Source organism: Mastomys coucha, unplaced genomic scaffold (assembly GCF_008632895.1).
Source record: "Mastomys coucha isolate ucsf_1 unplaced genomic scaffold, UCSF_Mcou_1 pScaffold14, whole genome shotgun sequence".
Lineage (NCBI taxonomy): Eukaryota > Metazoa > Chordata > Mammalia > Rodentia > Muridae > Mastomys > Mastomys coucha.
In genome coordinates this window covers 49,339,708-49,361,826 of record NW_022196896.1, presented here as the reverse complement: position 1 = coordinate 49,361,826, position 22,119 = coordinate 49,339,708, and the positions used below count along the sequence as shown (strand labels likewise).

Here is a 22,119-nt window from a genome sequence, read left to right as displayed (position 1 = left end):
CACCTGAGTTTTTGATCTTAGCCATCCTGACTGGTATAAGGTAGAATCTCAGGCTTGTTTTGATTTGCATTTCCCTGATAACTAAGGATGTTGAACATTTCTTTAGGTGCTTCTCAGCTATTTGGTATTCCTCAGTTGAGAATTTCTTGTTAAGCTCTGTACTCCATTTTTAATAGGATTATTAGATTCTCTGGAGTCTAACTTCTTGAGTTCTTTGTATATATTGGATATTAGCCTTCTATTGGATATAGGATTGGTAAAGATCTTTTCCCAATCTGTTGGTTGCCATTTTATCCTATTGACAGTGTCCTTTGCCTTATAGAAGCTTTATAATTTTATGAGGTCCCATTTGTCAATTCTTAATCTTAGAGCATAAACTATTAGTGTTCTGTTCAGGAAAATTTCCCCTGTGCCCATGTGCTTGAGGCTCTTTCACACTTTTTTTCTATTAGTTTCAGTATATCTGGTTTTATGTGGAGGTCCTTGATCCACTTGGACTTGAGCTTTGTACAAGGAGATAAGAATGGATAAATCTACATTCTTCTACATGCTAACCACCTGTTAAGCCAGCACCATTTGTTGAAAATGCTGTCTTTATTCCACTGTATGGTTTTAACTCCTTTGTCAAAGATCAAGTGACCATAGGTGTGTCCAGATGTCCCTCAACAGAGGAATGGATACAGAAAATGTGGTACATTTACACAATGGAGTACTACTCAGCTATTAAAAACAAGGAAATTATGAAATTCTTAGGGAAATGGATGGATCTGGAGAATATCATTCTGAGTGAGGTAACCCAATCCCAAAAGAACACACATAATATGTACTCTCTGATAAGTGAATATTATCCCAGAAGCTTGGAATACCTAAAATACAATCCACAAACCACAAGAAACTCAAGAAGAAAAAAGACCAAAGTGTGAATACTTTGTTCCTTCTTAGAATGGGGAACACAATAGCCATGGAAGGAGTTGCAGAGATAAACTATGGAGCAGAGACTGAAGGAAGGGCAATCCAGACACTGCTCCACCTGGGAGTCCTTCCCATATCAATTATCAAACCCAGACACTATTGTGGATGCCAGCAAGTGCTGACTGACAGGATCCTGATATAGCTGTCTCCTGAGAGGCTCTGCCAGTGCCAGACTAATACAGAAGTAGAGGCTCACAGCCATCCTTTGGACTGCGCACAGAGTCCCCAATGAAGGAACTAGCGAAAGGACCTAAGGAGCTAAAGGGTTTGCAGCCCCATAGGAGGAACAACAATATAAACTCACTAGTTCCCTCAGAGCTCCCAGGGACTAAACCACCAACCAAAGCCATGGTGGGACTCATGCCTCCAGCAGCATATGTAGCAGAGGATGGCCTAGTCAGCCATCAATGGGAGGAGAGGCCCTTGGTCCTGTGAAGGTTCTATGCCCCAGTGTAGGAGAATGCTAGGGCCAGGAAGTGGGAGAAGGTGGGTTAGTGAGCAGGGGGAGGGAGGAGAGAACAGGTTTTTTTTTTTTTTCCTGGAGGGGAAAATGGGAAAGGTGATATCATTTGAAATGTAAATAAAGGAAATATCTAATAAGAAAAGAATATAAAAAAATTGTTTTAGCCAAAAAAAAAAAAAAAAAAATCCCTTCACAGATGGGCCTGGTATTTATGGCTTCCTAGGAGAAAACAGGGATTAGGCAACAAATTATTTCTGTTTGAAGCTTTCTTGCTTTTTGATCACCTAATTCTACTTTGCAAGTTGGCTTGTTTTTTTTCCCCTTTAAAATATAAGCAATTACTAAATGTGTAGAATATTTTTATAAGCTGGAAAATGTAAGAATTTAATTGAGCGTTTCAGCAGATGTTTATATACATTGGTTGTCTGGCTTTAGTCAAATACAGAATAAAAATGTGAGCTGCAGGACTGGGGAGGCTCAGTGGTATGGTACTTGCATAACATGGGTAAGACCTCCAATTCCAGCATCCCTGAACAAAACCAAACAGAATGAAACCACCCTAGATTGTAGACCCAGGGTAGTAGGCCGATCTTAAGAGGCAAGGACTGCACATGGAGGGGTCCGATTGTTCTGGCAGCATGTGTATAGTAGAGGATTGCAATTTGATCATCAATAGGAGGAGAGGAGCTCGGCCCTGTGAAAGTTCTGTGCCCCAGTGTAGGGGAATGCCAGGGCCAATAAGTGAGAGAGAGTGGGGTGGCAGGCATGGGGAGGGAAGAGGCAACAGGGGTTGGTTTTTGTTTGTTTCTTGTTTTTTGGAGGGGAAACTGGGAATGGAGAAATTTACATGTAAATAAAGAAAATATCTAATAAAAAAACAAAGAAAAAGAAAAAAAAAGAGGCCAATGTCATCAACATCAGTATTTTCAATATTGACATGAGAAAGTAGAACCTTTGTAATAGAAAAATTGTTTTAGATATGGGTTGGTGGCTGCACTGAAGACGCTGGTATTTTCTGTCTGGGTTTTGTTACAAACTGTGTAATAATCGTTGTCTACAAAAAATACACCCTCGATTCTTTTTTTATCTTCCTTTAAGAGGAAGCCAAAGCTTCTCTTCAGTATTGTTGACCCTGAGTTAGCGAGCATTCTAGTATCAAAATGTATAATGTTAAATACCAGTAACTTACCTGGACGGGAACTCAGAATCCCAGTCTAACAGAGTTTTGTTCTTTTTCTCCCATCTTTATTGATCTGTCGCCTAGGATCCATGACCATCTTCTGCCTTTTCCCACATTAGCTATGGTCTCCAAGTGTTTAGGCTTCTTACCTACACCTCCGTAGGCTTCACCTACAGAGCTCAGGGCTTTACTCCTCTAAAAACAGGAATTCAAATGAGGCCAACAAAAACTTGTTCCATTTATTTTCCCTCTTTGATTTGAGCATCCATGTTCAAGTAGGAATGATCGTGAAAATATTCATACATACACCGTACGTGCCTGTGTTTTAAATGTTCTATGGACTCAGCAACTTTTATAAGTAAGAAAAGGTTGAGTTAATGAAAATCCACAGTGGTGCTGCTTATGTTTAGTATCATAGACTTAAAGCCAAGTAAACAGCACTATTAATAATACATTTTAGACTTGGAAATGAAAGGAAATATTTTTAGTGTGTCTACGTGTTCTTTTCTTTTGCTTCTCTTTTCCATTTTATTTTCTCGTCTGCTTTTTGTGATTCCTCTCCTTTATTTCCTTTATGCCTCTTCTCTCATCCCTCTTGTATTTTTAGACCTGTTGTTAACATTTCACACGTCCCGTCCCCAAAGCCCTTCCCACAAAATAGGACCAGGGCCTCACCCGAACTGCAGAGCCCAAAGATGGGACATAGGGAAAAAAAAAAAAAAACCCAACAATCATGGATATGGAAATTCTATACTGTGTTCATCTGGAATAAATAATTCATGTCTTGATTCACTGCCTTCTACCCAGAGTGTCCCTAATGAGGTGCTATCCACTTAATATTCTAGGAAAGAGGTAGTGATGAGATCCACCGGCTTTGCTGAATCTCAAAGGATTAATCCAAGGAGTACTTATAAAACTATATTTCCGAATGGCATCCCCAAAGCCTGATTCAGTGGTCATGAGGTCTAGGGGGCATGTGCATCTAAGAAGGAACTTCCTGTGGATTGATTTTGAATTAGTGACTGAACTGGGAGACTCACTGGTACACTGAATATTGTGGACCCAGAAATCAGCTTCTATCTGTTGGTTTTCAATTAGGATTTTTGAACAAGTTAATTTCTAGAAAACCAGTAAACGATAGTCACCACTGCACACTTAGTACACTTACAAGGTGGTTTAGAGCCGTGGACGTACACCGAAACTGTCCATCTTTATTGCTTTGCTTGTATCCTGCTCATCTTCCTTTTCTTTTTTTCATAACTGCAGTGGGTGGCGTGCTGAGTGGCTTTTAGTTTCTTTCAAAAGTTTGGACATTTTGAGGGAACTATGGTTTCTAATTGAAAATGTGGACTGTGGCTTGCTCTGCCTGCCACTCTCTCATCTTATTAATGAATATATCTTTTCATCAGTCAGAGAGGATCTCTCTTTCGAGCTCATGAGGCAACCACATTCTGAGGCACCTTCTGTTCTGTTCCCACCACCTGGTGGACACCTTTCGATTTTAATCTTTTAAGGTACAGCTGCTTCCTGGCACAGGACAACCACCACTCCTGGGTGTGGTCATGGTGCCATCTTCCTAGAAAACAACTGCATGGCTCCTGGGTAGCCAGGAGGCAGACACTGTCCAGCGACCAGGGTCCTTTGCAGACTTGATTTCTAGCATCTAAGAGTGAAGGAGTTGATGGATTCTAATTTAACTCCAGCATGGGTCATATAGAATCATACAACTGGGTCAGCCTGCCAGTCATATCCCTCTCCCCAGTGCTTCCTTTCCAGCTCATTCTTCATCACCGCCCTTTGTAACCCTCCTGCTCTAGCTGATTTTTATTATAGATTAAAACTGCTAGGCAAACTGGCTTTGCTGCTCAACTGTCACTGGAGAGCCAGTGCTGGAAGCACATTTATTGGCTTTGCTTTAATGCAGGAAAGCGACACACTAACACTCACACACCTATCCGAATGTGAGTCTTTCTTTGGTGTATTTAGGAATGGATCAAGACAAGGCATGTTTTGCATCGCAGGAGGAGTGCTGATGGTTTAGTAACTCTCGCATGTCCACAGCAATAAGTTAATATAACCCAGGGGTCTAGGGCTGGAAGTGTGTGGTTTGAGCCTTTGGAGTCAGTAAAGAAAATTCGCACTGGCTTTCTGCCATGACCACACTCTTGCCTTTGCATCTGCCAATCTCGTTTCGCCACCCAAGCGGAGTGCCAATCACTTGTCACTTTCCAAAGAGGTCATGTCAGCCTGGGCAGCTCGAATTTTTGACAATGTAATTATGGCTCTTGCCACCACAGTAGGGGGCTGAGCAGGCCAGAGAGGGTTTTATTGATTGTTCAGCGGGGAAATTTATCAATGTCTCTCATTTCATTTCGGCCTCCTCCCTGAGAAATTTGGCTGACAGTTTCTCAGAAGAAAACTAGTTTTATGGCCTTCAGTGGACTTCCGCCTTTGTCCTTCTCAAGGAATGATAAGGTAGAAGTATTAAATATAAATGGAAATTTCTGAGAAAAACTGCTCTATGGGGGTATGGTTGAAGAAAGTACTAATGTAAATGTTCTGAGCATAACACTGCAGGAGAAAAAGAAAAAGAAAAAGCAAGGGGGCGATTCACACATGCAAGTGGCTCGTGTTTCTTGTAGAATTTCTAGAAATCTGTATTTCAGTTACATGGTTTTGATAAACCCCACGCTGCGTTCTGTGGTTGTGGTTGCTGCGAAGGGGGGTCATCTCTAAGCATAGTGCAGGGATCGTGGAGATGTGTATACCAGCGCGTTCCTGGTCACTGATTTTCATACTGTGCTGCACAAACCCCACATTTCCTAAGCGAGCCCCCAGGGGCTCCATAAACAGGGGAACATTTGAGGTCAAGTAACAAAAAAGCTTAAGCTGTTCAGTGAGTCAATTCAAGGCCTTTATCTCTACTACCTGTTTAAAGTAATGTTTCATTTGAAAGAGAAAATGAATTTCACTACAAAAAAGTTATGATGAAAAGCTTTATTAAGGGGCCAGTGAAACACTTCCACTCTAGCCTGCCAACCTGAATTCTGTCTCTGGGATGCGTCATGGTACATAGTCGTCTGGAATGCTGTGATGGACTATGGTTCCACAGTTAACAGCAGTGAATGTGCTTTGAGTCCTCCCTCAGCCTGGGAAACTCGGTAGATGACTAGTCTCCTTTCAGGGTAGGTAAATACTGTGTTTTGGTCATACAACTTTGAAAACACAATCAATATCACTAGCAAAAAATTAGATGGAAATTTCTCTCTGCTCTGTGTAATAATGCTTTTAAAAGGCCCCTCACAAACAACTATTTTGTATACAGTGGCAAAATACACTTTCTGTAGTTTCTTGATTAGACAAGACTGGCTTTGGGCCAATGCATATGAAAGACTTCCCTAATTTGATAGAGATCCCACTTGAAGGAACTTGTTTAAGTAAACATGGTTTTTTTTTTAAGGTCTTTTGATTTTAAGTGTTTGTGTGTAAATGTATATTGCTAATTGGAAATGAGAGTGAGCTTTTCAATAAACTAAGTACAGCAGGAACCCCACTTAGAAACACATTGTAAGGCACTTCAAGTTTCTATATATACTTGAAAGTGTTGTCATTAGCCAGGTCTTTTCCAGTAGGAAGTGACAGAAAACCCAATTCAAACAAAAAAAATAAGGGCATTTACTACCTCATCTAAGCGAGAACCCTTGAAACACAGCTGTGTCCAGGTGCTCTAAATGCCCTCATGAAGGCTGCTTCTCCACGGTTGTGGGTTGGGCTTTCCCGTAAGCCAGCTTCATTTCCAGTCATATCATACGCCCCCAGAGGTAGAAATGAGGACCCTATGGCTCCAGATAGAAGACAGAAGAAGAAGATAGCTATATTGGAGAGAATTAATGGGAATGGTTTCTCTGACAAAATATCTAATAACAGAAAAAGCTTATTGCATATTATCCTACTAATTAGCTGAATTTACTCTTACTATACAAATATTGTTTACTAACTACTCTGATTTATCATAATTCTTTCATTTCCTAATGGCTCTTTGACCCTTGAGCAAATTCTCATTTCTCCCAACATTACCATTGCACATCACTGTGTTACCTGCCCTTAGTTCTTAACCTTGTCTAATAAATATATCACACGGGGCTTATTTTTCATAGTTGTTTTATTTATTCCATTGTCTCTATCAGTAATATATGTACATCATGGGGACAGGTGTCTTCCATTGTTTTTGCTATCATTTCTGTTTACGATGAATCCCTATTGCAAGAATACTACCAATATTCATAATGGACTTTGATATGTGTTTGTTTCATGAGTAGTTTGATGGGAATCTTGAGTACAAGGATTAGAAGTGACTGGCTGCTTTTGTATCATGGACTGCTTGAATTACTGTGACAAAATAAGGGTTACTCTTATTTCTCCAGTGGATCCTTCTTGCAGCAATGTGATGGAGAATGTTCCAGAACTACATGGCCTGAGATTGAAGAAGAATTTTCTCAAAATAAGAGGTGTCTTTTCTACTATTGAAGACAGTGTGCTGCTGTAAAAAGATAAAATACTTTAACCACTTTTTAAATATTGAAATTCTTTTTTATTTTAAATTTTTTTTTTACTAATTTTGAATTGCCAAAAAGATTTAGCTAGACTGTTTATATTAATATATTGAAAACATGTTTAGTTTAGCAAGGAAAAAAATATCATCAGATCCACTAGGAAAACCTAAAACCCTCAACACAAAGAAAAGGGAATTTAGAATTAAAATATACACTGTCATGTTTAAAAGATTTGGTTTTGTTTTTCAAATGACAGTAAAAGGAAGAGGTTGATTTTTTAAAATAATTTTCAGACAAGTTTCCAGAGCACAGGAGTCTTGACCTGACTTGCCACTCTTCTGTGTAAATATTTACATATGAGGTAAATGCCAACAAAGCACCAATCAGCCCTGAGCATTAAGATTTGATTATAATTATATATATTTTAAATTAAGATGTAATTAGATCATTTTGTTCTTTCCTTTCTTCCCTTGGACCCCTCCTATGTGCCCCTTCCTTACTCTTTCTGTAATTTATGGCCTCTTTTTTTTTTTTTTAAATGGTTGTAAGTACAGAGATCTAAATACAGAAGTAAACTAGCTCAGTTCCTATGTTTTCAGAGCTGACCACTGGATATTGTTTTACACAGTTGGTGTGCTCTTCTCTGGGAAAGACTATTTCTCCAGCCCTCAGCATTTTAGTTGCAATGGGTAGGGACCTGTGAGATTTTCCCCTTCCAGGTTAACAGCTTTGGTTTTGTTGTCCCACACTTAGGTCTTGTTTAGGTAACTATATTGGTGAGAATTCAAGGGAGTTTCTTCTCTGAGCATTTAATAACAGAAAAATTTTATTGCATATTAGCATGCTAATTTAGATGAACTTACTTTTACTATGCAAATATTGCACAGTGACTAATATAGTTTATCATAATTCATTCTTGAGTTTTAAATATCACCTGGATGTTATATTGAAAAGAGATATGCCAAGTAAACTGTATCAAAACAATTATTAAAATAAAATGAAATGCAAAATAATTAAAAGATTTGGTTCTAATCCAAGAAGAGAATTGTCATGGGGCAATGAAGTGTCATGATCTTAATTGCTTGTGCCTAAGCTGTGAAGGGGACATAAGGAGTTTCTTTTCTTCCTTTCATTTAAGGTTGTATACTGAGCTGGAAACTTCATAGCTTACAAGGCCAGTCCAACCAAGAAGGGAATAGAGGAAGCTTACCCTTGTGCTCAAGGGAGTACTGGTCTGGGTGTCTTTCTCTTTTAGATGGAAGATTCTAGAAAACTACTTGCTGGTCGCCTTCATATCCTTTTAAGAGTGAAAGTGTAGTAAAAGAATACTTTAGTCTCATGAATCTTTCTTTACTTGGGACTTTGCCAAGAATTTCCTAGTTTAAGGCAATGCTACCTTCTTGTGTAGTTGAGGGATGGAGAAAGGGAGAATAGCCATGACTATCAGTCAGCGAATGACAAAGAAATCCTGATTTTATACCACAAACAGAGCTATTGTTATGGTAAAAATATCAGTAACATAGGATGATATTCAGGCTCCAGAGAGGGCAAATTGGGAAGGCAGTTCTTAAGTTATATCTCTATTTCTTTCTTCCTATCTGTCTATCTGTCTGTCTATCTATCTATCTATCTATTATCTATCTCTCTACCTCTGTATCTGTAAGCTACTACATTCTGACAATTTATTTATTAATATCCTTGTTGCTGCAACATATACTAAAGTAGTAAAACCAGTATTTACACTTTCCCTGTATTTTTAAATTTAATCTTTTTATAATATCAGTCATAAATTAATAATTCACTGTGTTAATCAACTTTCTTGGAAACCGAGTCATTTCATTACAAAGATTACAAAGTGCCATGGTTACCCATCAGCAAGCTGGAGACCAAGAAGAACCAGTGTGTATAATTCGTAATTTGAGTTCAAGGGCATGAGAATCCAGGAAACCGTTAGTATATGTTACAGTTGAAAAGATGTCAGCCCAGACAGTCAAACTCTGAGACGTCAACCTGAGTCTGAAGGCAAGATAATTCATCATGTTGAATTGCTGAGTTTCAATTTTAATCTGTTCTAAAAATTACCTTCAGATGCACCTAGAATAATATTTGGTCAATGGTTGGGTACTCTGTAGTCCAAACAAGTTAAAACATAAAGTTTAACATTGTAGTCACAAATGAATGCTCCACTTTTCACAAATGGCTTTCAATAATATAGATGTGCAATCCAGGAGGATAGCAAGCTTCTTCTAATATGTGGCACAATGCTTTTTTTGTTCCTCCAATGAGCTTGACTGTGAGTAGACATTGAGTATTTAAACATCTTCAGTGATCACGTCTCTACAAGACTTAATGGGCTCAAATTCCAACTCCTATCAATAACTAAATGATGAACCACAAAAAAGTCACCACCTGAGTGTTGCAGCTTTTATGTGTAAAACTGATGCTAAAATATTTCTCATAAGTCTATTATCTGAGAGAAGGGCAGTAAGGCATATAAAATACTTCTGAAGTCAGTAGGAATCAAGCAACTAACTATTCAGTACATGCTTATATTCTTATTCGTGTCATGTAGCTATAATTTGATTTGGTGAAATTGCCTTGTTATTAATCTGAGATGGATACAGTGTTGCTAATATTTTCTGTCAGAATTCTGGCTGCCATTATTAATACCTCATTTTTTAACATTTTTGCCAGCACTGTCTTGTTTATTGTTGAACAACTTGTGAATTTGTATTCTGTCCATTTCAATTATTCTTACCATAGTTTATTTTCATGCTAATGTATCTTTTAGTTGCTATTCTTAGAACTTCTGTAGTTCATTCTGTACCCTGGAGCCAAGGCAATCTTTTTGTAAACAGTCTGCAAAGATTATTTATTCAAACTACACGTTAAAATGCAGGTGAGCCTGAGTCTAAATTGGCTTTTGTTCATGGCCACACACCCTCCCTATTAGTACTTGGCAATTTATATCATTAAAGTCACAAATTTCCATAACTGCAGTAGTTGTTGCCACACCTAGATATTACAAATACTCAAATTCATATTGTCTGGCATGTGTCCTTGTAATTTGAAAAAGGAATAGTGACAAGCCAATGCTCTTTTAAAAACCCAGTTTGTTCTCCATCATGCAGGTGTTTGAAACTTCGTAGCTTCTTATTGTTCCCATGATGAAGTCCTAAAGGTCTACTCTAGCTTTCGTGCACTGTCTGACTTAGAGGTTGCCCATGCCTACCATCATCATTCTCCAGGAGAGTTGTCTTCTAGTTTATTGACTGGTTAATATCAGTATACTTTTACAACTTTTAAATATCAAAAGAGACTCAGGTCAGTTAAGGGAATGGAGTCTACAAAGGCAGAATCACCCTTTCAAAGAACATTCTTCTACTTCCATCATCAAAGCCCGACTCCTAATAGCCTGTTCATGGAGAAGGAGGGACGGGGTATTATATTCAACATCTGTTGAAATTGGATTTTCCCTATACCTTGGCATTTATAGTTTTCAGAGCTGATTCTCACCCCTTCATCTATCTCTCACAGCTCTGTGCAGCAGAAAGGTCTGGATTAGGACTATTACTTTTGCTTTTGTTGTTGTTGTTGTTGTTAAGAAATGGTGAAACTTGTACCTGGAAGGAGAGATAACGAAAGTTTATTTTATCTTCTTCATGGGCATTTGAGGCACATGGGGTTCTTTCTGTTTTCTTCACATATAGCTCTGGTATAAAAACACACAGAGGATAAGCCTTCTTAGTTCTGGAACAGTCTCCTCAATTTAATCCTTTAAAGGTATTTTGGGTTCCCAAGTGGGACATTATTTCTACATCTCCCTATGTAATAATCTTGACACAGACATAAAGAACCTGTTGGTTTTTTCCCATATTGTTATTTACACCAGCATTTTTATAGAATTCTGTGTTATTTATAATAACAAGCCTATGAGTATTTTTCTGTATGATTTCTGTCATTGATATTGTATTTAGAAAATCTTTTATGTAGAAGAAACCATGTATACATTTATCTATTAGATTCTCAGATTGTTTACTGTTTTGAATTCTTTTCTTTTCCCATTGCATCTTGCAAGAACTGCAAGCCTCAAAGGTTTCTGTGACAGAATTAAGGTAGTTATCTCTAGACAGCTTTAAGGGTGATTATATTTTCAGTTACATATTGAGTGTTGGAGAAAATAGATTACAAGTTTGACTTTGATGTTCTGTAGGGCATGTGTGACCTGGAATATATGTCAAATGAGAGTTTGGCTTGTTGGACCACACTTGTGATCTTTTTCTCCCATGCCATGTCTCTTTGCTTTGATAAGGAGCCTTCTTCCTCGGACCATGAATCCAGTTAGCCATGTTTTAGAAATGTTAACAGAAACCAACCAGATTTCACCATTTCTTTCTAAAACCCTTTTCTCCAAGTCTGGTCTCCCAAACAAGATTATTCTTTTTATAAATAAGCAATAAAGAGAACATAACTGAAGAAATTGGAGAGCCCTTTTCTTCTTCTAGTTTATCTAATAGAAGATGCCCCATCAGAAAGCAGTATCAGCAGGAGTTCCAAGTCCTGCCCCGACTCTGCCCAGCAGTTCTTGTAGCTTTCGGTGCTTTCCCTTCTTGTTTTTTGAAAGCATCAACTTAGAACTGTTTTGAAGTTGGTAGATGCAGAAGTAAAATACAAGAAACTGGTCAAGAAGCTGAAGAATAAGGAACAGAATTGTCATCAGGCTGTGCTAGAGAAGAGCTTTCATGGAAGAGCTATTCACAGGTTAATGTACAGAGTTAGAAACAGAAAGCAAGATGTTAAAGAGAAGGTAGTCTGCAGGCAGACCAGTCTGAACACAGTCATGTGCATCTGCAGGAGAACACATATTCTTTAATCAAAAAGATCAGTTATCTGATTGGATAGATGAGGCCACAGGAGAAGAAAACACAGGAGAAGAAAAGAATCAGAGGGGTGTTTACCTCTATGTAGCAGTCCACACCAAAGCCATACTGTGACAAATCATTTTCTAGTGAAAATACAAAATTTTAAAGGAAAATTAATAGCCTTTCTATGACATATTAATGCATGTCTTTCTTGCTCCTTTTTATATTCATAGGTTAACAAGATTGTGTGTTTTTGTATAACTCTAATTGATATTCATCTGTGCATTTCTTACATTGAGAATTAGTATTAGGGAAATGAAGCTGTTCACTTTATGCTTGTCTTCTCAGTGACAGACCAAGAAGTGGAAAAAGGAAGCATCACTGCTTTACTATGGAGAAGATGCATATAGAAATTGTGAGAAATAGCTTGTGTATAATTGAGAATAACATATCTAGATGATCATTTTTGTTTATTTCTATTATGATGGGTTATTTTATCAAGTGATCATCTATCTATCTATCTATCTATCTATCTCTATCTATATATCTATCTCTATCTATCTATCTATCTCTATCTATCTATCTATCATCTATAATCTCTTTATGTATCTATCATCTACTTTTTATCTATCTATGTATCTATGTATCTATCATCTATCTATCCATCATCTATCTATTGCCTAGTTTTTCTATCTTCATTTCCTTTCCCCTCCTTCCCTTCTTCCTTCCTTCCTTTTATCCTTCCTTTCCTCCTTCTTTCCTTTCTTCCTTTCCACCTCCTTCCTTTCTTCCTTCTTTTATTTTTTCTCTCCCTCTTCTCCATCTCTTTATTGAAAAGTCTTGTGAGTTTTTCACATGGAATAAAGACTTAAGTCCTATAAAACAAACAGGACAATTAGTGAGTTTTAAGTGTGTCAACCCACGAAGATTATTTCCTTTTTTCCCATGCCCATTTGGTAAAAGTGGTTCTCTGCAACTACATAATTACAGATGGATGGCAGTGAATTGCTTGGACAATAATTGGTAGGAAGTACAATTATGAGAGGCCATCAGTGGGAGTAAATGAATAGTTGGTTGCTTAACAGGTCACCGTTGAAAGCCCAGTGTGGTTAAACATTGTATTGAATTGCAGGCTTTGTCATTTAAGCGTATTTATAACACTAATCTTTCTAAACTGTATTTTTACATAATCTTTGATTTGTGGTACAGTACAGGAGCTGCCCAATGTGAGTTTTAAGGGTTCAGTGAAGAAAACGGTGCACATTTGAAGTGTGGAGTGCTAGTTAGCCAGCTATCTTGCACAAATCACTTTTGTAAAGTAATGTACACAGTATTTTGAGAACTGAAGCTAATTTCACACAGTTGGTGTATGGTTCTGTAAAGAGGTTGAGAATTGTGTTACTTCTCTAATTTTTGGTCTTGGATTTAGAAGTCCCATGTTCAGAATTCAGAGCTGATCATCTTATTACTATGTAAATCATGTCCTGGGAGAATTTTGGTTTTTATCTGTATAATAATAATACACAAAAATGGTAAAATGAAAATCACAACATTCATGCATCCATGATATGACGAGGGGAGGTAATGTTTACCTGTTGAATATCTACAGAAATTATTTAATGCTGACAAACATGGTAGTTGCCATAGGTTTCTAACTGTATCAGCTTCCCCAGGCCTCCTTGAAACTGCTCAGCTTGTTGATACTTCAGTAGTAATAACTCAAATCGTATTGCCTGACCCCTCTGGCTCTTAGATTATTCAGGCTTTCCCCCACACCCCCATCTGCTCTATGGGTGTACTCATGCTGAACTGCATGTTGGCTGGCAAGTTTGTGTACTGCGTTCAGCACAAGGCATCTTTCATGCCAGTTTCTACTTTCTTTGACTTTCCTTGCCATTGTTTTCCATTCAGGAAGGTAGGGTGTACCATCTCCTCCCTACCCCTACTGTTGTTAGCTACCCTGAGAATACTGAACATAAGTGTACAAGGGTGTTTGGTTTCATTTTCCCCAGCAGGTCAAACCTGAAGGTGTTTGACACATAATACTCTAATGGATAATAAAGTTTTGATATTCCCTTGCCAAGATACTAAGTCCAATCTAATTGAATAGACATTTAATGTTTGAGGTACTTGCTTCCCCATGTCTTACTATACAACACCTAATATATGTGTATATTGAGCACCTGTTAGGTACCAGACACTGTGACTGGCTTTGGTGGTGTTATAGTAAACAAAATAGGTATTGCTTTTACTGCCATGCTTAGTAGGTGAGGCCGGCAGGTAATTGTAGCACTAGAGGCCAAGTTGCAGTTGAGTCGAGTATAAGGCAGAAGATAGGAAGGGTGCTGTGACAAATTACAACACAGATTTTTAGTATCTGGGCAAAATGGAGGCTTGCTTTAGGAATAAAAATAGTCACTCTAAAGAATGCAGCATGCTCTCTTAGGAGAATCTCAGAGAATAAAGCATCAGATATAAAATGCTTCTGAGAGCCTTGTTATATTCATTCTTTGCTATATATACTATGGGTAGAAAAAGACCCAGATATGACACATGGTATGTGATCACTGTATTCCTTGTTTTCCTTATTTGCTTCTTTACACAGTCTTATTCTCTCATACAAAACAACTCAAATGGCTCACCCACTGCTCAGTTTTTCTTGTGTAGACAAACCCCAGATACAGTCACTGATTGCTCCAGTCAAATGCTCTATGTCACTCTTTCAAGTAGGTTGGAAGAGGTAAAAAACAGGACATTGAAGTGTTCTCTGGAGTCCCATGGAAAAGTTAGGCAGTGATCCATTTTAGAAGAAGGAATGCTAGGAATCTTGCAGGGCATGGGATTGACAGAGACCTGGAGGCAGGAATGATGACAGTTAATGAACTCAGGCTAAGAGATGTGTTTCTTGGGATAGAAGTATCCTTACTTCCAGACCTCGTGTGGTGAATAAGGAAGCCAGGAGTCGGACTACTTCTTTTCTAAAGCTGCCAGGAAGATGGCAGACATTCAGATGGAGCGTGCATACCAAGAGCAGCCTACATTCTTTCAAAACAATGAGTGTTTTGCTAGGAGAAACCAGCAAAGAAGAACTTCCTGGGTACTATAAAAATAATGGTCTAGGATTCCAGTCACCCAAAGAGGCCATCCAGGGCTCCTACACAGACAAGAAATGCCCCTTCACTGGTAATGTCTCCATCCGAGGTCGGATCCTGTCTGGTGTTGTCACAAAGATGAAGATGCAGAGGATCATTGTCATCTGCCAGGACTAATGCCATTACATCTGAAAATAAAATCGCTTTGAGAAGCATCACAAGAACATGTCTGTGCACCTGTCTCTCCTGTTTCAGGGATGTGCAGATTGTCGACACTGTCACTGTTGGAGAGTGCAGGCCCCTGAGTAAGACTGTTCGATTCAATGTCCTCAAGGTCACCAAAGCTTCTGGCACCAAGAAGTAGTTACAGAAGTTCTAAGGGGACTCTGGCCAATGCCCTAGAACAAATAAAAGTTATTTTCCAACTTAAAGAAGCATCCTTACTAAGTCAGAAATTAGAGAGTAGTAGGGTCTACTTGGAAAGAATTGGAGAGTTAAACAAATTAATTTGGACCATTGTTACTGGGGTCTGAAGAGATAAATTACAGGTGAGCCAACAAAAAAGAGAGTGGGTTAAAATGATTCACCAAAATCTCTTTTTAAAGGCATATGATAGGACATGGCTAACATAAGAGCCATTTGCAGAATGTCTAGCTTAGTTATTTCTTATAATTCTCTTGACATCTTGAGTCTGAGTGATTGTAGCTCATGAAAAATTCAATATCTTCTATAGATTGAAGTAGGCGGGTGGAACTCAGAGTGTAGGCAGGTTTCACATCTTAGTCATACACAGAAAGAATACTTTTGCAAAGAAAATAAGTTATAAAATAATTTTGCTTTATTAAAAGACCATCAATATTTGGAAGGATATGAGCTTATGCTAATAGTTAAATATGCACTTTAAAAGTCTCTGAGTTTCATTGTTAATTTGATTTGATTATTATTTATAAGAAGGATTAGCTGACAAATATGCTTCTTGTCTTCACTTTTGATTCTTTTTGATACACAGTAACAGTCATCTTTAATATACAGGCAACTCTATCTTTTATACACAGTCTTCAATACTTCATAGCATAGATGTATTTTTTAAGTAGCTAATCAAGACCAGGTTAGAGAAATTCACACATATGTATATACAAATAAATAAACTTTATTTCATTTTATTATTCCCAAGGGTTAAGATGTACAAACAAGGAATAAAATTAAAATTATTTTCTTTGGGGATGATTTATGTCTTAATTTCCACCTGCCCTATAATTAGAAATTTTGAACTCTGTAAATGTTTCTTAAGATAAAATTATTGCCTTCGTAAACTTCAGAAATTACATCATTAACCCAAAGACCTTTCTCAGCCTAGAACAACATGGTTGGCACAAGTGTCTGTGTGCACACAGACAAATAAATAAAGAGGAAAGTTTAAAATAATTTGAAAATGATTTATCGTCGGCCACCCCTGCAGTTAGGAATTCAAGTATTATTACTTTACTCCAGTGCGGCAGGGGAGGACAGCAACTTGCTGTGGGCTAAAGGTAAATTATGATCTATTGCAAAGGAGGAAGGAGATGTACTGAGGAGAAGGGGAAGGAGTTGGGAGGAAGCCATGTGTTTTCTGAACTATTGCTTCAGATAATGCCTTTAAAAATTTGCCTTGACCTCTGCTGGAAAATACCAGTGCAAATGGTGAATCAAATGGCATTCTTAAATCTTTGATAGTTAAGGGCATACGTGCTTGGGGTCGGGAGAGTGATAAGGTTGCACCAGAGTAACGTGCCCACTAAGATATGAAGAGTCACAAGTGTCCTTGCTTCAGCGGCTTGATCATCTCATCCCAGATGTACCCAGCTTTAGTTTGAAGTTATCAATTAACACACAAAGTCCTAGGGTGACTATTCTAAAGTAACCTTTTAGTATACCTACAGTATGTGGGGGTTAAACTTTTCATGTTGCCAATGATGGACTTCTTTCTACATTGGGATAAAATATCTACTTTTTCATATTGGAAATGAGAATGAAATAAAAGCTCATTTTCCTAACACAAAGTGATACAGAGAAGGAAAAAGTAAAACTTGACATAATTCAATGTCCTTTTGTTTTCTTTTTAATTTAATTTAATTATTATTTTTTATCTAATACTTTACATCCCGCTTACTGTCCACTTCCTGGTTACCCCCTCCCACAATCTTTGTCCCATCTCCCATCCTCTTCTCCTCTGCTCCCCCGACCCCCTGGGTATTCCCCTACCCAGGTACTTCAAGTCCCTATGAGGCTAAGTGAGTCTTGTCCCACTTATGAGGCCAGACAAGGCAGTGCGGCTAGAAGAAGATATCCCAATACAAGTAATGGGTTTTGGCATAGATCCCGCTCCAATTGTTTGAGACCCATAAGAGGCATGGGGGATATAGCAGAGACCGAGGAATGGCCAACCAATAACAGGCTCAAATAGGGAGACCCAACCCATGGGCAATCACCAGGCCCTGACACTATTAATGATACTCTGTTATGCTTGCAGACAGGAGCATGTTGTCCTCTGAGAGGCTCTACCTAGTAGCTGACTCAGACAGATACAGACACACACAGCCAAACAGTGGATGGAGCTTGGGGACTTTTATGGAAGAATAGAAGGAAGGATTGCAGGCCCAGAAAGTAATAGGAACTCCACAGGAAGACCAACACAGTTAATAACCTGGACCCTCGGGACTCTCAGAGACTGAACCACCAATCATAGTACATACATGGGCTAGACCTATGCCTCCCCACACATAGGTAACAGATATGCAGCCAGTGTCTTTTGTGCAGAGAGATTTGAGCTACATACTTCATTAACTAATATCTCATGAAATTGCCCTAAGCCCTATGCTGGAAGTTCATCTATTTCTACCTCTTCATGTAATAGAAAACTGAAGCCCACATATACACATTTCCTCTATGTCAAGACTACCTTGCATGTAAATTGTCTAGTGGCAGTGCCTGTGTTTTTCACCACACTATTCTGTCCTTGGCTGATTTTACAAGCACCTTTTATAAGATCATATCCTTAGTCACAATCAAAGTATCTGAACAAGTTTTTTCTTGGGGTCTTTAGGTTCAGTTCCAGAAGTTACTGTCACTTATCTTCGAGCAGCGGCACATGCAGGAGACACAGTGTTGGCTCTGGAGGAAGCTGTGGACTGGCACTCTGGAGATGAGGCTGTCATTACCAATGGGATGACTGTAGAAGGTGCTGAAGCAACAGAAGAAGTTGTTGTTGTAGAAACTGTCCACAATGCAGACCTCCATCTCAGGAACCCCCTGAGGTACTCAGATTTCAGCTTGGATAGGTTTACATGGAGAAGGATGAGGTTTTAAGTGAACTGGACTCTGGGCATTTATCTCTTGATGAGATACATTAGCATTAAATAATACTGGGTATTATGCTGGAAAAGAAAATAATAAAATAAACCATGAATGCTATGAAGATGGGGATCTCTTAAATGCTTTCTCAAGTGGGACCCTAGAATTTCTGTTTTAGCAAGTGGTCAGTGAGTAGTTCCCACTGTTTTGCATGGTGTGTCTTACAGACATATGTTTGGATCAGTTTTGGGTATTTGAGTTCCTAAAAATATAGATACTCCCAAAGAAGAATCTAATTACTATTTCTAATAAGATGTACTTTGATGATCTTAAGTGCATTGCATTCTCTTATTTTTTTCAGATATTCCTACAACTTCATACAGAACTGGGTAGCTGGAGAGAATCATATTTTGAAGGCGACAGTGGCTCTCCTCAGTAGGAACATTATCATCCAAGGAAATCTCACTCTTGAGGGGGTAAAGGTTCTCAATTCATGCCAGGAGGCCAACACTGCTGAAGGTAGAAATAGAGTTTGATGCAAAACTCAGAGTGAATACATGTTCTCACTGTCTATCCATATGTCCTAGGGCTATGGTTGGCCTTCTTCATTAAAATCTTCGAGTGTCTGTATTTTTCTGTAATTTTCAGACTCCTCTTGGCAGCTTGTCACTTCATCATTTTCCCAACTTCTAAGAAGTAAAACAAACAGACAAAAGCCAGGGAAATAATTTAATTCTTTGTTCTGGGAAAACTTGTGTTAATGAGTTAAACCTTGAGAGTTAGAATGCTGAAATGATTTAATACTAGGCTTCTCCTAAAGTCCCCCCAAACTCCAATGATTCCAGAATCCTAAGCTTGGGCAGTTCATTCTTATTGACTAGGTTTGGGGAGAGGGTTGTTTTCTGAGCAACGTACCACATACTCTATGTAAAGGAGCATAAGAGCCAATTCATCTTCTGGTAGAATAGCAGGCACTGAATCATACTGATGTGCCTATTAAACATCTATTTCAGGGATGGTTAGTTTGGGAGGTTATGTTTTGGTTTCCCAGGCTGTAGATTATGAGGGCTTTCACATGCTGGCAAGATATCATTTGTCAACTTTGGTCTAGGATGGTGTGGGTGTCAAGGATGACTTCCAGGCATGAGCTCTGGATGGATGATGGGGGCTTTTACTGTGATGAGAAGAGGGAAAGGTTTTGGGGGTAGGAGGGCGATGGTGAACAGGAGTTTAATTTTGTACATGTTGAAAATGAGAAGTCAAGCCAACAATCGAGTGGAGATGTCCAGCAGTGTCTGAATCCTGATAGAAATATCAAGGCCTGAATTAAGGATTTCAGAGATATATGCATTGAGGTGCACTTATACACAATGTTGTGACAAAAGGGGGTTATTGGTAGTATAGAATGATCATGACCTCAATTGTTTTCACTCAAAATCATCAACTGACAAATATGTAATTTGCTAAAAGAAAAAAAATGTTTGGATAAAAGCGGGCTAGAGTTGATTGACATCTACATTCACATTTCTGCCAAATTGGGATCATAATTGCACCAAAGCATATAAATATACAGCATTTCACAGAATCCTTCCAGTTTCCATCTGCACCCTGGAGCTGATCCTGTGCCAAGCTCTCTATACCCAAATCCAGCTGGGAAAGAGAAGAATGCTGACATACCCGGGAGCACAGCTAAGACTACCATTTCGGCTCTGAGGGACTCACCCAGAGCCATCAGGACACAGGAACTGAGGAACACAGGTGATACCACCACTTCTCAAATTCCTGGCCCAAGAGGGACCTTCCAAGAGCCATCAGGACACAGGAACAGCCAGGGACAGGATCCTTCTGGTTTCCCCCTGTACCCCGGAGATGACCCTGTGCCACATCTCTCCATAACCAAATTCCTCCCAGAGAGAGCTACTCTCTAGGAGTGCTGACACAAAGGCTTACAGGAGGGACAAGCCACAGTCAGAGACAGCAAGACCAGCTAACTTCACAGATAACCAGAGGCAAGGGCAAGAACCTAAGCAATAGAAACCAAAGTTATTTGGCATCATCAGAACCCAATTCTCCTACCACACAAAGCCCTAGATACCCCAACACACTGGAAAAGCAAGACTGATTTAAAATCACATCTCATGACAATGATAGAGGACTTTAAGAAGGATATAAGTAATTGCCTTAAAGAAATACAGGAGAACACAAGTAAACAGGTAGAAGTCCTTAAAGAAGAAACACAAAATTCCCTTAAAGAATTACAGGAAAGTACAACCAAACAGATGAAGGAATTGAACAAAACCATCCAGGATATAAAATTGGAAATAGAAGCAATAAACAAATCACAAAGGAAGACAACACTGGAGATAGAAAACGTAGGAAAGATATCAGGAGTCATAGATGCAAGCATCACCAACAGAATACAAAAGATAGAAGAGAGAATCTCAGGGGCAGAAGATACCATAGAAAACATTGACACAGTAGTCAAAGAAAATGCAAACTGGAAAAAGCTCCTAACCTAAGACATCCAGAAAATCCAGGACACAAAAGATCAAACCTAAGAATAACAGGTATAGAAGAGAGTGAAGATTCCCAACTTAAAGGGCCAGTAAATATCTTCAACAAAATTATAGAAGAAAACTTCTCTAACCTAAATATGGAGATGCCCATAAACATACAAGAGGCCTACAAAACTCCATATAGATTGGACCAGAAAAGAAATTGCTCCTGTCACATAATAGTCAAAACACCAAATGCACAAAACAAAGAAAGAATATTAAAAGCAGGAAGAGAAAAAGGTCAAGTAACATATAAAGGCAGGCCTATTAGAATTATACCAGCTTCTTACCAGAGACTATGAAAGCTAGAAGTTCCTGGGCAGATGTCATACAGACCCTAAGAGAACACAAATGCGATCCCAGGCTACTATACCTAGCAAAACTCTCAATTACCATAGATGGAGAAACGAAGGTATTCTGTGACAAAACAAAATTTTACACAATATCTCTCCACAAATCTAGGACTACAAAAGATAATAGATGGAAAATTCCAACACAAGGAGGGAAACTATACCCTAGAAAAGGCAAGAAATTAATCTTTCAACAAACCCAAAAGAAGATAGCCACACATAGTTCCACCTGTAACAACAAAAATAACAGGAAGCAGCAATCATTATTGCATCCTTAGTCATCAGGGAAATGCAAGTCAAAATGATCCTGAGATTCCACCTCACACCAGTCAGAATGGCTAGGATCAAAAACTCAGGTGACAGCATGTGGAGAAGAAGGAACATTCCTCCATTGCTGGTGGGATTGCAAGCTGGTGCAACCACTCTGGAAATTAGTCTGTCTGTCCCTCAGAACACTGGACATGGTACCACCCGAGGACCCAGCTATGCTGCTTCTAGGCATATACCCAGAAGATGTTACAACATATAATAGAGACACGTGTTCCACTATGTTCATAACAGCCATATTTATGAGCCAGAGCCTGAAGGCAACCCAGATATCCCTCAGCAGAGAAATGGATACAGAAAATGTGGTACATTTTCATAATGAAGTACTACTCAGCTATTAAAAACAATGACTTAAAAAAATTCACAGGTTGCCGGGCGGTGGTGGCGCATGCCTTTAATCCCAGCACTTGGGAGGCAGAGGCAGGCGGATTTCTG

At 38.8% G+C, this 22,119-nt stretch overlaps 1 protein-coding gene and 1 pseudogene across 1 annotated transcript in view; both read left to right on the top strand.

Annotated features, from left to right (window-relative positions):
- Positions 1–22,119, top strand: part of Pkhd1 (PKHD1 ciliary IPT domain containing fibrocystin/polyductin) — a 480,627-nt gene that overhangs the window by 165,036 nt on the left and 293,472 nt on the right. The window contains exons 38-39 of the mRNA XM_031366970.1: positions 18,205–18,415; positions 18,814–18,971. Coding sequence (XP_031222830.1) covers positions 18,205–18,415; positions 18,814–18,971 — 369 coding nt within the window. The remainder of the gene's footprint in view (positions 1–18,204; positions 18,416–18,813; positions 18,972–22,119) is intronic.
- LOC116088223 lies at positions 15,026–15,486 on the top strand (annotated as a pseudogene).